Genomic DNA, 17350 nt, shown 5'->3' with positions numbered 1-17350 from the left:
CCACCAGTTAATGCGGTGCCGATACGAAATGTGTTTCTTAGTTAGCCGGTCATATACGCAGTGGACTGGATGCATGAATTGTAGTAAGAGACATACATCGTTCATAACTAAATCTGAAAATTTAGGAATTCAGGAGTTGTAGAATTTGTGAACTTGGGAATCTTGGTATTTGGCAATTTGAAACTTTCAAACTTGCGAAGTTTACTGTTTTGGAAACTTCGATCACTGAGTATACACAGCTGCATAAAAGCGCATGTCTGTTACTGTTAGTTACGATGCATACTCTAGCCAATCGCAGTTGATATGCGCAAAACAAACCTAAACTCGTCGAATAATGAGTATGATCTCTTGTTGAACGAATAATACGTTCATGGAAACAATGGCGCCACCGTACAGTAAGTTGCGAGGCTGCCGCGTGAAACGGTAACGCCATAGAAATTGTGGTGCTCGTTGTTTTTTTTCAGTCATCGATTTCATTCGGTAATAATTCGTGAAATCGACATTTGTGTGGATGGCACAACAAGATCGTCAGTGGTATTACTAATGCTAAGGTAATATTCTACAATAACGTAAAACATATACTCGTGAAATTTGCGCAGCATTCGCCGGATCGATAATTGATTTGGGTGTATTATATTCTAACCTACCTTCTCGTTCCCTTCCAGTTATTAGTTCTATCATGTCATATTGTCAATCAATTTATCATAATTCAATTAAGATTTAGTGCCAAATGCTTGAGTAAATTATTATGGTTTACTTTGTAATCACAGTGAAAGAAATCTTTATTTAGGTTTTTAAATATAACCACTATAACGTTTATTGTTCACTTACTGTCACTCATTGTTAAGATACCTATTAATCGTTAATTATGTATAGAAATGCTGTTTTAATACTTGTCATTGTGTAACTATAAAGAAAATATGAATAACATAGTTTTATTTTAATTTCTTATTTCCTTTTTAGACTTAAGTTTGTATAGACTTGACATTGTAATATAACATATGTGAATTAACTTAGTTAATTTACTGAACAAATTATTATTGAAACATTGTTAAATATTATTTTTGTATTAGCTGAATAAACATTTGTAATTTTGCAGATTACTTATATCGCTAATTAATTGAAGTCATAACTTTATTATACGTGTAAAATAAAAGTAATGCAACTAGTACTTATTTAATATAATTCAGAACTACCCTTGCAAAATGAATATAATATTTATACAATAATTGTGTTAACTTAAGACAATAATAATAACGAAAGTTTTTTATTTTACATTGCAGGCATAATACAAAATGTACAATGGTATTGGATTACAAACACCGCGTGGTTCTGGAACTAATGGACATGTCCAAAGAAATTGGGCAATCATACGTAAAACAAAAGATAAAGTCACGTATAAAACTGACGAAGGAAAATTAGACCAGCTCAATAAACAGCCTAATAAAGAAATTCTTGATCATGTTAGGAAAAGAAAAGTTGAAGTAAAATGTGCAGAATTAGCAGATATTTTAGAGGAACAAGGGTAAGTATTTTCAATACCTTGATATGACAAAAAATCAATGTTAACATAATGATATAACAATGAACTTCAAAGAGAAACAAATAAAAAATGTTCCTTAGATAGAGGTTTCAATGTTACATATGTAATAAATGTGTAAGCTTTATTCACTCCTTGAACCCGATACTAAATTAGATTTTAAACTTCTATTGGATTTAGCTCACCTTTGGCTTCAATGCATTTCTTTCTCATATATTTCTTTGCCAGTGTACTGTCCATAAGCATATAAATAACACAATTAATAGTAACCTGTTTGTTGCATTATATAAATACTTGGATTTTGTCTTACAGGTTCACTACCGAAGAGGTAACAAAAAAAGTAGAATCATACAGATCCATGTTAATGGGAACTGATACAAAACCAGCAATATCTAGGGATGAATTTGGCCGTGTAAAGTAAGTAGAATTTTTTCATTATTCATCCTACTATATTTCTGCGTTTGTATACTTTGTGATATTGAATAAACAAAGTTATCATGTTTGAAACAAATTATATTGTAAAAAACACTGGTTTGACGCAATATACGATACAAAAACAGCCACTTTCCATAACCTGTTTGCGTTTCTTTATTAAAAATCTCACAAGTATGTACATATAAGAGCTTTCATCTTTAGCCAGAAACGTTGCTAAAACAGTTACAACTCTTCTCGAGCCCCTGTCTCTTCATACACGACTTAAATCGAAAGTTTGAAAACCTCAGGATCTCTCGTGTAAACGTTGCGCGTCTAAGACCGCTTGAAAATCTGAAGATCGTGATCGCGAGAACCCTCGGGGCAAGGACTCAATAGTTACTCTACTGGAAGGCCGTGTAAATGCAATCTTCGAGCACTTGCACCCTCTCATCGAGGGCTCAGGTTCCCGCTAAACCCAATATTATTGGAGGGTGGAGACGCTCGCGTTCCCTCGAGCCGGCTTTCAGGGGTATTACACCGGCGATATCGACGTACCCCATAGCGCCGGCGCCACCCACGAAAAGGGAGAGATGCAGAGAACACGGAAAGAGAAGAGAAACAGCGATATCTGTCGGCACGAGGGGAGGGAGAGTTCGTTCCAGCATCTCACTCGACTTTTCCGCCTCAGTGCGAGGATGGACCGGCGTTGCGACGCTGCGCGTCGTCGACTCTCGACGGGTGTACACGAATCGTCGGCGAAAGGACAAAGGAAATTAGAAAAAGGGAACATGTAACGATCTCGTGATACGTTAGCTACGAAAATCACAAAAGTCTTCCATTAGAGTATAGTCCATCGATATTAGTAGTCGTAAGTGTTAAGTCGTCGCGTTTAAGTGTAACTATCCTAAGGTACGTAAGATCAGAAAAAAAGATATAATACGTGCTCGAATAAGGCTAATTTTTTGATCAAAGAATTTTTATGCTGGGGACAAGAACCTCACGTGTCTGAAAGGGATCAAATCCATGAATTTTGTCCCGAATAATCCATGTGTCTCCAAGTCAACGAGTAATTAAATCGACGATAATTAAGAAAAAGCTGTACACGCACAGTGTACGACGATAGTGTGCCTGATCCGAAGTCTTCCTTAGTCTAAGCTAGAATACAGCCATATATTCTTACACGAGCCACATACATCTATACACTACTGTACAAACGCGTGAAAAGCACAAAGAATCGTACAACGGAGAAGAATAGTCTGCTGGTTGATGGAGCAATCCCAAGTGGAAATGAAGTAAGAAGGGATGATTTAGGGAGAAGCTCGTTTCAGCGTTGATTACTCTGGGGAGAAGCAATCGATCAAACGACACTGCGAAAAAAAACTCTATTCAACGGAGAGGGAGGAAATAAAGAATCCAGCGCGAGAGACGAAAACTGACGTTTCCCGTCATTGTCACCGGATGATTGTTCTTGCAGAGAAGCTTTGAATAGAGAAGCAGCGGGGCTGTAATCGTGGGAGGAAGCCATTACCTGCGCCTCCACCCCCATCCCTCTTCCGCCCTCCTAAACTATCAAAGTCTCCCTCGAAAAGGGGATTAAGCTGCATCGGAAGTACTTGCACAGCGTGGCCCAACCGGCAGAGCTCCTTAGCGTAAATTAGCGGCCGATCGCCCTTAATGCTCATCTAATTACTCGGCCGTTAATTATTCGGGCCGGAGGGGCTGCCTGGTGGTCTGGCAAATTGGATGTTGAACGAAATGAAACGATTCGACGACAACGATACCGGAAACTACCTACACACCGCGGATCTTTATTAACCGGACATTGTCTCGTCCCTGTAGTTAAGATCGAAGTATTCCGTTAAAGAAGCTTGTTAAAGAAACATCCAAGTAATGAAGGGATCAAACATCGTGCTTAGACGTAGAGAAGAAAGTTCGCAGGGAAACCAAGTTTAAGAGGATCCAGACACGATTATTAGTTTAAGAGGATCAAACGAACGAGAAGCGTTCAGTTGCCTGTTTATACTCGAGGAATGACTATGTCCGTAACGGTGGCTCCCCTGAAACCGGCACGTGGACGCGGTCCAGCCGATGGACGCGCCTTCTTCGAGACCCTGTGGCGTGGCAATTTTTTCCTGGACAGACAGAAGGTCGCCAAACGATCGAGGAAACGAAAATTACAAGCGGCGAACGGAAAGAAACGGGCACAGCTGCAAATGCGACAGCATTGTTGCTGTTGTCAACGCATACAACTGCATCTTCTCGCCGGACGGCGAAGCAACGTACGCTCCGTCGTCAGGTGAATTTACTGCTGCTCACTTTTTATATTTTTAACTCTTTGACTGTCGAACCGGTATTGTGGGGAGGTTCGCGGAAGAGTGCTTTGATTATGTAAGCTTTTGTTGATGGGGTTGAAACGCGAGGCGATCGGATGATGGACAATTTATATATTATTATATATATTTTATTGGGGTTTATATATATATTTTCTGATTTCTTGTATATGTTGTAATATATATTTTCAAGTCTGGATAATATTTTAGTGTTAACAAGGTTGATATCAAATTGTCAGAGTAAATTTTCAAATTCTAATTCTTGGGTTTCGAATTCACAAATTAAGTTTCTAAATTTAAATATACATCATGAAGGCATCAGAGGTGGAGTTAGGTAACACGTGAGAAGTTTTCTGCGTCATTCCACTAGCCATCTCATCTGAAGATTAATACGCCACTATGACGCCGTAAATTCTCCCTTTTAATTTCGAGAGGGAAAACAGTAGCTTCTCACAAAAATTATTATTAAATGATATAGAATAATTATTTCCTCAGACGATCTCTTAAATTACCAAGTTAAATTTTTAATCAACAGTCAAAGGCTTTAACACGTAGTTCCTCGTTTCGTACAATATACCACTTTATCCACATATTGAAATATCTGAGTGTAACATCGAAAGTTTCGAGACGAATAGAAAGTTATTTTTGTTAAAAACAGTAATACGAGAAATTAGATTTCTCTAACCGCAGATATAGCCTGTTCCACAGTGACATTCGAGATTCCACATTGATACAAACCAAGAAAATATCTCTTGCAATTGACCATTACTAAAAGATACGTCTTTGAACGTTTAATGTAAATGCACGTTCAAGTTGGCTGAAAAATCTAAAAGCCAAGTCCAACATTAATAGTGGATAAAGAAGCGGAGGGTGAAAGGGGATTAAAAAGGCAAACAGCTTTTCTCTCCGCATTCAGCTCGGGGATGAGTCACTGTTGACTCCCCAATCCTTTACGAAAGGGAAACATTTCCGTGTAAACAACTGTTACCGTTTGACATACTGTGAACATTCAAATTAGGGATCTTTGGATTTCTGGAATCGCAGTGCATACTCTTTGAAATGTTTGCTTCCGAGTTTAAGAATGAAATGTTTGACATTTTGGGAATTTCTGAAATTTGAGCAATTGGTCGAATTGGAATTCGAGGACTTGGGATTCAGGAATTTGGGAATTGGATTCTGGAATTTTTGAAATTTGAGGAATTAAGAACTTGGAGTTTGAGAATTTGTAATTTAAAAATTCATAGATTTAGGAATTAAGTGTTTAGAATTTTTTAAATTGCAGAATTAAAAATTGTTAACTTGTGAATTAAAAATGTGAAAGTATTAAAGTTTGAAGACTTAGGAATTTTGAAGTTCATGAAATTTGGGGTCATGAAGATTTCTAAAATCAGTAACTAAAAATTTATAAGTTTATTAATTTTATTTTGAAATTATTCTCACTTAAATTCCTAAAGTATTTCTACATAATAGAGGATGTGTATAATCGCAAAATTTTCAAGATAAAATTAGCACCTGAAGGGACTTCCGTTAAATTTACCCCAAGGTTCAAAGCGTGTGTCGAAGGGTAATCAAAAACGGGGGTAAAGAAAAAATGATTTTCCCGGTCAACCCCGGTCGAGGGGTGACTGTAGGCGAGCGGTTGGCTGCTGAATTCGAGCGTGTAGCGGGCGAGTGGCGCGAAAGGGATAGCAGAAAAGAGAACAGCTGGATTGTATTGATCCGCGCTCGAGCGTTGGCGTAGGGGTGGCTCGACCGACCCCGGCCTCGCTCGCTGCTTTTCACTCGCGGGGAAGAAGAGGGGTCGCCTCGATTTCTCCTCGTATACAGTCTCTCTCCGGTGTTATGTCACTACCTTGCCGCATTGTCCGGACATTTTCATCGACTGTTCCAAGAGTTACGACGTCCAGCAACGCCAGTAGCACCAGCAACCCCTTCGCCAGCTCTATGGATCGTCGCGAAACCCGTTAAGTTCGCGCGCGACGATGACGGTGAAAATCTCGACGCGGTACGAATCCTCGAATCTCCCTCCTGTTATCTCCAGTCACCAGGTGATATCCTAAGATATCGAAACACAGTGCCAGAGTGTTTATTTTTACTCGTGACCTGATCACGTGTTTCTAGATCTACGCGTGAATGCGTGGGGTCCCTGTGTGTGACTTATTTCCCTCGGTTCTACTTCCTTGGTATCCACTTTCAGCTTCGAGTCCGTTCACGCGCGAACCGGGGTCGTTGCGATCGCGTATGGTGTAACACCGTGGCGCGAGTGACTTCTCGTTTCCCTGTTGTTTGAGTTTGGACTTCAACGAGTATATCTACTTTCAGCGTTCGAGAGACACACCAGATTGCCGAGGCGCAACAAGAGAAAAATGCCAAGCTACGAGAAGCCTTCGGTATATCGGAGTTCTTCGTGGAAGGAAGTAGCCTAGATCCGGAGAGACACGCGCGCGAGGCGGAGGCAAGAGCGGCCGCTAGCAAAGTGTACGAACTGGTGCGAACACCTAGCCCCGTGCCAAACACGACCTCCTCCCCGGAGAAAAAGAAGAGAAAACGATCCGGTAGCACGATCAAGAAGAAAAAGGGGAAGAAGCACAAGAAGGAAAGGTAAAGGACCACGTAATGGTGCACGGGTCAGTGGAGGCTGGATTCGGTGTTCCAATCATTGTTAACCAGCGAGCGGTTGTAATTGTATACGCATATTGTCACATTGTACTATGGTATATTAACGAGATTGTATTCTATGGCGTTAGTATAAATTGTATGACAGTGACGGGCAAATGTGCTCATGAGAGGACGTGTGTGTGATGGACATTCACGGGCAGTTATAATAATAGTGAGCAGGTACTGGTTTGCCTAGTTGTCAGAAATCGAGAGACGTCCTTGATGTCTCTAGAATCCTGAGTAGAGTATACTGCCTTGCGTTATCAGATCAGTTATATATTGATAGCTTGGACGATTAATTTCATATTGTATCATAGAGTTCATTTGTTAATAGTATTGTATTGTACGTCGAGAATTTGGAAATTGATGCATTTTCACGCCTTGCAAAGAGCTAGGCTTTTAGGGCCAAGTATTAGCCAAACATTTCTGGAACGTTGTATCGGCACGTGTTATATTTTCACGCATTCTTATGCGTTGTATGGCTATGCTTTAGATCGCATTCACGCATTAGATCATCACGCGTTACATCTTTACCTAGGCTAACTCATCAATCTAGGCTTTTGCTAGACTCTTGCTAAGCTTTTTTAAACGTCCACGTCGCTGTTCATAAGTTCTCCACTGAGCACACGATCTGCCTATCACTGTACTGGAGCTAACATAGCATAAATACGATGATATTTAATATATTTTGTTGTATCATAGTGCAATGTTGCGATATATATACTTGAAGAAGTGATTGAAGAAGGAAATTCTTTGCAAGAACCTGAATCCAGGCTTCAAGACCGAACGAACATCCCCCCGTAGTAATTCCTCTCCTCCCCCGGTTAATTATTCATTTACCGCAACTCCACACTCGTTCATTTGCTTACTACACACCTCTTGTCAGATACTGACTCATGACTCACCTACTATTTCATGTCCCATACACCTTTCTCTGTTTCAAACAGAACTGAGGAGGACTGAGTGCCTACCTAGTAGGCTCAGTAGGTAAGTGTGGTCGTCGCGTCTACTTTCCAAAAAAAAACACTCTTGAAAAAACGATATTGATCTTCGTATTGAGAAAAGAAAAATCGAGTCGTTGCATTATGTTTAGGTGTTATAGGCGCAATTCAGAGGTAAATGTTTGCTATATTCCAATTCATGTAGCATCAAGAAAACACTCGTAATATTTGTCCGGGTTTAATGAATATGATGTAAAGAATATGTGTAATGGGCAAACATTTACCTGTTATACAAAGTAAACGCGGGTTGTTCTTTTTTTCTAAACAAATAACGTAAAATCTGACGCGTAAATCATGCATTTCTATCTTTGTTGTTGTTATCGATAAAGCTTGTTGTTAATGTCATCTCTCTATTTTTTTCTGACAAGTCCGTCCCTATCGATGGTTATCAAGGTAATGCTAATCCCATATTATATCAATACTCCTCATATTTTGTATACTTGTCTTTTGTAAAGTTTTTGAAAGATTTGGTTTTGTGTATGTACCTTGTCGTAGCTAGTTGAACAGAGATCCGATGCAACAATGTTAAACCAAATCTTTCAAATGAGTGATTCTGTAGTCGGTTTGTTAGCTATAGCCCAATATTGTGACTTTCACCTGTATATGTATCGTTGTATTTATATTTTTTATTACTTAATTCACTTGGGATTGCGGTGAAATAAAATGAGTTTTATTTATTTATTTTTTTTTTACATATATATATTGACAAGTATTAAAGTGTTTACATGCTGCATTTCCTCTCTCTCTATATATATATTATATTTCTATAAATTAGTTTCCATTTTCTTTTTTTAAATTCGATACCTTATCCAGATGCTGAAATAGTTCAGTGCAAAATTCCGTCGGGATTCGCGTTTCTCAATTGTTACTTTCAAATTTGTTCATTACTTTGGTCGAGTTCGTTGAAAGCAGGTAGCTTGTATCATTAGAATAAAGTATTTGTTTCACACACGGATACATTGTACTACAGCTTTCTTTATTGTCAGCACAAGGTATGCACTTGTCGACAGGAAGACGCCCACTGCAAGAATTAATAACTAAATATTATTAAAAAAAGAAATGAAAAAAGATCAAAAATAAGCAAATTATGATAGCATTTTAGTGAAGCTTTTATTAATGACAAATGAATTCCCTAGGTCGGAATCGCCAAAGGCTAGTAAGAAAAAAGAAAAATCTAAGAAGAAGAAAAAGGAGAAGAAACACAAGAAGACTGAGGCTAGTTCCTCTGATAGTGATTCTAGTGAAGCTTCGGATGATAGCAGGTATAGGTTAAAAGTATATATAACACACTTATAAATATCTCACACATATTGCTAATAGATGTAATTTTACAGTTCTTCTGAAACTGAATCAAAGAAGAAAAAGAAAAAGAAGAAGAAGAAATCTAAAGCAGAGGCAAAAGAAAAACATGAGGTAGGACAAATGAATACGAAGGAAACGGATACAAAAGTTCTATCTTCCTCTCTCTGACTTTCTATACATACATATACATATTTATAAATCTATATATTCATATATATACCTTAGCACGTGAAGCAGGAGCATGCGACATTTACTTTTATGTTCATTTTTCCCCACCCCTACTTAGTTTGTCGATTATAAACATTGGATTATAAAAGATTTGTGTTGCTGCCTAACTTTGAATAAGCATGATTCATGGCTTGTTTCTGTAAAGATTTTCATCTGATTTCAAGTTAACAGTCATTATTTCAAAAGTGTAAATCTCAGTATTGTTTGTAATTATCAGCGCCATTTGACAGGATATATTCCCTGAGTGAGTACCAGATATGCCGCTAATCAATGTAATAATAATTTGTGATTTCTATTCGTACGAATTTTGCGATTGTTGTTGCCTTTCACTCGTTTTGTGTCGAGCACCATCACATTTGCGAGATTATAATAATAGGAGACTGCTTGTTCTTTGATACAGGTGCAATGCAAAGAATATTAATGCATACAATGTTCACCTACTTTTAATTTTTCTTTTCTTGATATATATATTTCTTTCTCTGTCAGCACACTGAAACTTCTGGTCCAAACATTACATACATTTTAAACTGTCAAATATATTTGTATTAGAGCAAATGAGCAGACTCCAGAAAGTCTTTTTAAAACTTGCGATCTCTTTTTTTTAATCCTACTGACAAATACATATGCATGATTGGTGTTCGTTAGATAATTTTGTTTAATTTAATAATCTGCACTCTTCTTCTTCTAGAAGAAGAAAGTAGCTGTCAAGAGGAAGCATCAGTCATCTGACAGTTCGACAGACAGGTATGTTCTAATTGAAATATTAATTGTTTGAGGTCATCATTGAATTTATATGTCCTCAATAAACGGACAGAACTTTAATCAATATGTGATGTGAATTATTTAAATTTATAGCTCGTCAGAAAGGCCAAGGAAGTCTATGAAACATGACAAAGCCGTGGAAAAGACTAAGAACGACGAGGCAGCGAGTACGACGAAAGAATCTCGATCGAATCGCTCGCCAAAGAAGCAAGAGAAGGGTCGAAATGAAACTCCGCCCCCTAAAAAGAAAGATTCTCCCATCAAAAAGGTTGTTCCAGAGAAAAAGGATAAATCACCGGTTGTTGTACACAAGAGTCCTCCACCACGGCGTCACAGATCACCGTCAAGAAGTAGAATCGATAGAGGAAGATCTCCTAGAAGGTATTCGAGGTCACGACGAATCAGTCCTTCGCCTAGAAGAAGGAGAATCTCAAGATCTCCTAGAAGATACAATAGATACTCGATATCTAGAAGCAGGAGTCGGTCGAGGTACGATCGTTACGGATCACGGCGCAGATTATCGCCTCCTCCTAGGCGTCGAAGGTCTGATTCGCGAAGGAGATCGAGGTCACCGAGAAGGCAAAGAGATAGACGAGAGAGGTCGAGAGATCGTCGTAGAAGTCGCAGTAGGACAAGGAGTAGATCTAGACGATCCACCTTGAGCTACTCTCCCGTGAGGAAAAATCCAGAACGGTACAAACACATATCGGAGGAGAAGAAGAAGCGAGACGAGAAGAAGAGTCGCGACAGCAAACGAAAGTCCCGGTCGAGTTCCAGGGCACGAAAAATGAGAACGATTACTCCAAGGGTTAGGCTACGATCTTCCAGCGAGGATGAAACCGATATAGCAGACGACGAGCCGAAACCGGAGGACGAAGAAAAGATGAAAGAGTTGCACACTCTGAAACGTTTACAAAGTGGATTAGCCGCGAAAGCTCGAGAATCCCTTGGAAAGAAGGCAATAAATCCTATTAAGGTTAAGGAAGAGAAGAAGGAGGATAGTGTACTTGATATAGCTTTACCAAATGACCCACCGAAAATGGTACAAAACCCTATTGGTCCCGTCGAAGAAAAGTCTAAGTCAAAATCACCCGTATCATCTCATCTACCCGCTATTCAGTCCCCAGTGTCAAGTAGATCACCTTCGCCCGCGTTACCGTTGACACGAGAAGAGGCAGCCATAAAAATACGATCTCCCAGTGAATCACCTCCTCCGTTATCACAAGTATCCAATAAAGTAACCTCAAGGTCCCCCAGCGTAGCAGCCGAAGCGAATCACCAGGAATCGTCTCCTAGTACTCCTAAGAAGAAATCCCCGCTTATTTTAGCGTTATGGTTATACGGGTCATGGAAATGTTCATCACAGGGCAAATCACCACCACACTCACCACCCCCAGCAATTGCTGACAAGGATGCAACGATAAAAATACGTTCACCCAGTGAATCACCACCTCCGGTACCAAACAATGTGAACAAGTCGAAGCAGCGGTCTGCATCTCCATCTACGTCAAAGAAGAACTCGCCTGTTTCTAAAAAGCATTCTCCAAGAGGCAAATCCTACTCTAGGTCACCTTCTAGAGCGCACGCAAGATCTACGTCCGCAGAGAAAAGGTCTTCCAGATCGCCCAGGCAACGTTCGAGGTCCCTTTCCAGGGAGAAAAAATCACGTTCCCCAACGAGGAGCAAGAAGTCTGTATCTCCCAGGCACAAGTCTTCTGTATCACCCTCCAGATCCAAGAAGTCACCGAAGTCACCGACTAGGTCGAAGAGGTTAACCAGGTCAAGATCTTCTTCGGAATCCAAACACTCTGCCTCAAGGTCGCCCTCGCGTTCGAAAAAGTCCCCTTCTCGTTCCCCAGAGAAATCAAGGTCCAGGAGTAGAACCAGGTCGTTGTCGAAACGGTCCAGGAGTCGTTCGTTATCGAAGAAGTCCAGGAGTAGGTCGTTATCGAAAAAATCACGAAGTCGGTCATTGTCAAAGAAATCTAGAAGTCGATCTTTATCGAAGAAGTCGAGGAGCCGGTCACGGTCACTCTCCAGGATATCACGGGACAAAGAAAAGAGAAGTCGCTCTAGAAGCAGTTCACGTTCTTCTTTAAGGTAAATTAGTTTGATAAGTATTAATAAAATGTTGATGTTTGCATTATTGTTGCAATGTTCTTGTTTCGGTTTACAGTTCAAGACATAGTCGTAGAAGTTTCTCTAGTTCTTCGCGATCATCGAGCAGTGTCTCTAGCAGGTCTTCTCGTTCAACATCCAGCAGTTCGGCCTCTAGCAGGTCACGTTCTCCGTCGATACCTCGACGTCACGGTTCACCTAGTTTCTTAGATAGACGTCGTATTACAAGGTAGGTATCAAGGACACTACCTTCGGTATCGTAGCAACAGGTTTTACAGCGCACCACGCCAAATTTTGTAAGCCCACTGCATTGATCGTAGAGATGTTTACCTTTTCCAAACCTTTTTTTTTATATATATATATTCATTTGCATTTTTTATTTTATTTTTCGCTATTGATACTGTTGTTCTTTTCATTTTAGAAAATTGTTCATTTTGTCGTGAACAATTTCGGTTAGAACAAGCAATTGCAAAGCGATGAATATCGTTAAGTACGTAACGTTTAAGTCATATGATTGAACTAATGCCATTTTGTATTATGTCCTACAGAGACAGATCGAGGGACAGGCATAGAAGATAAAGTTACGGCTTGGCACAGATGTTTCTTTTATTTTCCTACGATTATAATGTAGTAGTAAAGAGAAACGTTATATAACGCATACATACCGGATTTCACTTTGGTACAAGTAAATGTCGGAAAACAAACAAATAGTTTAATAATTATTGAATAAGCGTGATCGTTCAGATCGTGTCGTTTTATTATAGTTCCGTAAATAGTATAAAATATTATAACTTTAACGATATAACTGCAAGTAATTTTCTAAGGGATTATTTTAGGCGCTATGAAAATTTCTACTTTGTAAACGATAAGTTCGATCGCCGTTACTACATTTTGTTTTTATAGAGTGAACATATATATTTACTCTATCGAATTGATAATACGAACTTTATTTCGTCAAACAAGTATATTTATGTTTGTATGATTTTTCTTTCGTTCCTTTTTTTCTTCATTTTTATCTAATTGCTTATAAACAATCTACCGACATCATGTAGATGTAGCATGCGTGTATTTTCCTTATAAATTATTGTAAATTAAACATTTACAGTAGAAGTTCTCTTTTATTTTATGTCAGTCACAAAATAAAATGTATTTACCGCTATGAAGCAAGCCTCTTTCTTTAGTTCAATATTTCTTTCATTGTGTTTTGTGAATCATTTTTGATCCACTACCTTCCATGATCAATATTACAGCAAGGTAAGTGACACATTTTTATTTTGCATGGTATTCCATTTTTTTTTATTGCATTGCATGGTTTAGTTTGCTATTTCCTTCCTTATGTTGTTAATTACAGTATACGTTGATTCATACATTTTTATATTAATTTGAACACGTTAATTTATTTTATAAAACTATTTTTTGACTAATGTGCATTTACCTGAATTTGAACAAATGTTATACGTTTTTACACAATATTGATAGTTGTTAATTTTAGCGCCAGGAAGCGACCAATTCCATATCATCGACCGACTCCGACACCACCTTCGTCTCCGAGTAGTTCAGAAAGCAGCAGACATAGTAATTGGTCAAGTCCAAGTCATCGATCAAGTTGTTCCCCAAGTCGGAGTCCATCGTATACGCGTTGAAGCGATCAAGTGGATCCCTAAAGACACTCGACGTTCCTTTTAATGGATCAGATTTGGAATGGTGCGGGTCACGGATATCTTTCACGCTTTTTCTAATGCTGTTGCATCATACAAATCATGTTTATTAACAAAAGTTCTACCTATTTTCTCATATCAAAAAGTATGATTTGACAAAGAAGACGCCATTCTAAGTTTGATGCATGATATTTAAGTATTTGTAAATTCTTAATAGGCATTTATACATTTGATCTCATGACTTAATAATACTCATCAGTGGTGATTCACCATAATGCCATCAGCCTCAGTATTAGTAGTACTTCTTGTCAGGTGAAGCTAATATTTTTAATTTCAATCAAGTGTTCAGAATCAGTGATTTCAATGTAACTACAGTGCAATGATTGTATTAATTGTTAAGGTAAATTTATTTATCAGGAGATCATTTTTTATAATTTTGTGAAATTAAACGAGACTCTAAATAATAGAAATATGATAATATGTTGCGATATGATCGTTTTAAAAACAATTATTATCGTGGATTATGCTGTGTCACAACTTTGAGAATTTTAAGTCTCCATATAAAGACATTTTTTCGTAGACTTACGTACGTCTAAGTATTTAAGCAATAAGAAGGAAATGATGATTATAAAGCATCATGAACTATGTTGGTTGCAGCTTCTTAAGATCTCATATTATTATTCAATAGCTATTCCATTATTTAAAAGTTCATTTTAAACTACTCTAGTAGTGCCACATTTGCATGATTATTTAATCATGCGATTGTTTGTTATACAAACACCAGCTAGTCAAATTCTAGACATTCCATTAATAATTAAAATATTAGAACTTTTTATTTATTATTTTAATAATTAACATTTTAGTGCAATGTTCTACACCTGTTACTTTTGTACATAGATATTACTATGCATAATGAAACCCAGCACTTTTGCTCATTTGCTTTTCATTTGACATACTCAATATTTAAAGAATTGTATATTTATTTAGATAATCAATTATTTATTTTGTAATTTATTTATTTATTGTCACAACTTGCTAGTCATTTATCAACTCTCAAAGCAAAGAAAAAGTATAAAAGTGATAAACTTTTGAACTTTTTTTACTTGCAATACTCAATTTATCTGAACACTAGTCAAAATGTTTTTTTCTTGGCTATAAGGCCAGGCAGCGTACCAAAAGACATAATTAGACTAGTCTCGATTATTCAAAGTTAAGTCTTGAAAATGTATGTATAGGGTTTAAAGTCATATTTGGAAAGTCTACGTTGTTTATAATTAGATAGACAAACTACATAGAATTAGCTCTTGCATAATGACTGACTCAGTTTTATTAAGAAGTTGTCAATTGTTATGGTGTTGCAATACCGGTTTTTCATTGATGCATATCTATTATACAAAACGGGGATACAAATATCATTTATCTTAATATACATGTTTTATAAAAATCAGTAAGATTACAAAATTTTATTTTGATATTTTATTAATAGGTTCTATTATGATACTATAATCCTGTAATGGAATATGAAATGAAGTTCACAAGTATGCAAAAGTGAAACTTGTTAAACTTTGCCCACCATGGCTTTTGACATTAATATTTATTATTCATAATTTACAGCCATCGAATGTTACCATCGTTGATATGAAAGAAATTCTGATTATATCTGTAATATACTCTGTATTGTTGTTGTGTGATTAAATTAAAAAGCTTAAAACACTGCTTCCTTTCCTTCAAAACACATACACAGCTTATTCATAAATATTTCTGTTTTATTTTTATTCATAAAAGTACAATTTACCAATGAAAATATTTACATAATGTACATACAAAATATTTATTATCCCTAACATATGGTCCCCATTTTTAGTTCTTAATTTTATACCTAACAACACCACAACCCAAGTTTGTAAAACATTAATACATTATTTTGTAGTCTTTGATTGCTTGGATCGCTGTTGTGCAAGATATATGGCCCAAAAGAAACCAATAAGATTTACCACTAGAACACGTAACTGTAAACAAATTAATAGATATATATTATTTATGTATGATGTATAATTTATAAGATCATAGAAAGTATATGCTTGAACACTTAATTACTTACCAGTGGTGGAACATATTTTAAATTCAGGTACTGCAACACTGTTAAATACTTCAAATTTGCAGTTAGAACAGGCAAGTATAACTTTTTCAATTGTTTGTAAGCATCATTATGCGTGTTACCCTGTAATAAAATGAATTTTAATGTGATGAAGTCTAGTACAATAAGCTGTGAATCTAAGTAGTATGTAAATGATTGTACCTCAAACAATGCTATCATGTATAATGCTAATGCTTGATAGCATGGTGTATATAAACATCTCTCTACCAACAAAAGTGAAAGAGGATTTTTTAGAAAAGGTTGCACATAAGTATAAAAGTAATGTGGAAGAGGTCCTCCAAAGATTAATCTATAAAATAATGTAATATTTTAGTAGAATTATAATATTTTTAAGTTGTAATGTTTTTCATTCACAAAAATCTGTAATTGTGATTTATTTAAATTTACCCAAATAAAGCAAATGCAAGTAAACTATCTTGATTGAGGTATTTTGCTCCAGAAATTTTCTGCGACATAAAATTTCCGAGACTAGCGATTATGCAACTGGAATAAAAAACGCAGTCTTATAAGTTTAATTTAATGATTAAATAATATTTATTTCTTATGTTAATTTGGAAACATGACATACCTGGTAATTGCTTTAGTTTTTAACGGACTAGTATAAAGACGCTCAAAATAAGCACCCATGAGTTGAAGAAGAAAATTCGTTGGTTTAGATAATGCCATTTTTGTGACTTAATTCTTCTGTGTTTATTAAGATACTAATAATGAAGAAACGAGATTTCAATGCTATGTTCTGTAAAAAATAGATGAATACTCTGATAACGGTACACCATACAGAATGTCACGAGTTAGAAGATATCAAATTTAATTAATATACCGATCGTTACTCAAGTTAATTTTAAATTATTAAATATATTATGTTAATAATACTGATTTATTGTGTTATTACAAAATATATCATTATAACAAAATATTACTGAAAGATAATTGTTATTTTACAACATATTGACAGATTTCAACATATGCATGGAGCCATATTTGAACTCAATTAATCGGAGATAATATATTTATTTATTAAAACATCATTGCTACTTTTTTATATATGATTGCATAAATATGAAAAAATTATTATTTTATAAACATAATAAATATTTTCATACAATGCAAATTGCAGAAAATATTTTAGGATTACAAGGTTAGATTGTGTATGTTTTATCATGTACACAATAGATGACTTG

At 36.6% G+C, this 17350-nt stretch overlaps 2 protein-coding genes across 10 annotated transcripts; one reads left to right on the top strand and one right to left on the bottom strand.

Moving 5' to 3' along the window:
* The first annotated feature begins 6 nt into the window (after window positions 1–6).
* Srrm234 (Serine-arginine repetitive matrix 2/3/4) lies at window positions 7–16580 on the top strand. 5 transcript variants are annotated; one of them, XM_076530585.1, is made up of 10 exons: window positions 7–551; window positions 1284–1525; window positions 1853–1957; window positions 6607–6885; window positions 9080–9205; window positions 9278–9356; window positions 10162–10217; window positions 10329–12335; window positions 12412–12582; window positions 13846–16580. In XM_076530585.1, the coding sequence occupies exons 2-10, from the start codon at window positions 1296–1298 to the stop codon at window positions 13994–13996; spliced, it is 3204 nt and encodes a 1067-aa protein (XP_076386700.1). In that variant the 5' UTR covers window positions 7–551; window positions 1284–1295; the 3' UTR covers window positions 13997–16580. The 5 variants fall into 5 exon arrangements, 4 of the variants coding, with proteins under 4 accessions (XP_076386700.1, XP_012152070.1, XP_076386701.1 ...); XR_013037839.1 differs by lacking the exon at window positions 13846–16580 and adding an exon at window positions 12902–13516 and having other exon boundaries at window positions 8–551; window positions 12412–12649; XM_012296680.2 differs by lacking the exon at window positions 13846–16580 and adding an exon at window positions 12902–13516 and having other exon boundaries at window positions 9–551.
* Window positions 15757–17290, bottom strand: LOC100877004 (peroxisomal membrane protein 2). 5 transcript variants are annotated; one of them, XM_076530628.1, is made up of 5 exons: window positions 17273–17290; window positions 16738–16905; window positions 16557–16652; window positions 16113–16458; window positions 15757–16020 (listed from the first exon to the last, which is right to left on the bottom strand). In XM_076530628.1, the coding sequence occupies exons 2-5, from the start codon at window positions 16833–16835 to the stop codon at window positions 15931–15933; spliced, it is 630 nt and encodes a 209-aa protein (XP_076386743.1). In that variant the 5' UTR covers window positions 16836–16905; window positions 17273–17290; the 3' UTR covers window positions 15757–15930. The 5 variants fall into 5 exon arrangements, with proteins under 5 accessions (XP_076386743.1, XP_076386742.1, XP_076386741.1 ...); XM_076530627.1 differs by lacking the exon at window positions 17273–17290 and adding an exon at window positions 17090–17150; XM_076530626.1 differs by lacking the exon at window positions 17273–17290 and adding an exon at window positions 16990–17131.
* Window positions 17291–17350: the final 60 nt, after the last annotated feature.

This window comes from Megachile rotundata, chromosome 4 (assembly GCF_050947335.1).
Source record: "Megachile rotundata isolate GNS110a chromosome 4, iyMegRotu1, whole genome shotgun sequence".
NCBI lineage: Eukaryota > Metazoa > Arthropoda > Insecta > Hymenoptera > Megachilidae > Megachile > Megachile rotundata.
This window is presented reverse-complemented; position numbering and strand designations above follow the sequence as displayed.

Coding starts and splice junctions, on each gene's coding strand:
- Srrm234 (XM_076530585.1), top strand. CDS start 1,296: ATGTACAATGGTATTGGATTACAAACACCGCGTGGTTCTGGAACTAAT. Junction 9,206..9,277: donor GAAGCTTCGGATGATAGCAG/GTATAGGTTAAA, acceptor GTAATTTTACAG/TTCTTCTGAAACTGAATCAA. Junction 12,336..12,411: donor AGTTCACGTTCTTCTTTAAG/GTAAATTAGTTT, acceptor TTCGGTTTACAG/TTCAAGACATAGTCGTAGAA.
- LOC100877004 (XM_076530628.1), bottom strand. CDS start 16,835: ATGGCATTATCTAAACCAACGAATTTTCTTCTTCAACTCATGGGTGCT. Junction 16,653..16,737: donor AAAACTAAAGCAATTACCAG/GTATGTCATGTT, acceptor TTTTTATTCCAG/TTGCATAATCGCTAGTCTCG. Junction 16,021..16,112: donor TAAAATATGTTCCACCACTG/GTAAGTAATTAA, acceptor ATTTGTTTACAG/TTACGTGTTCTAGTGGTAAA.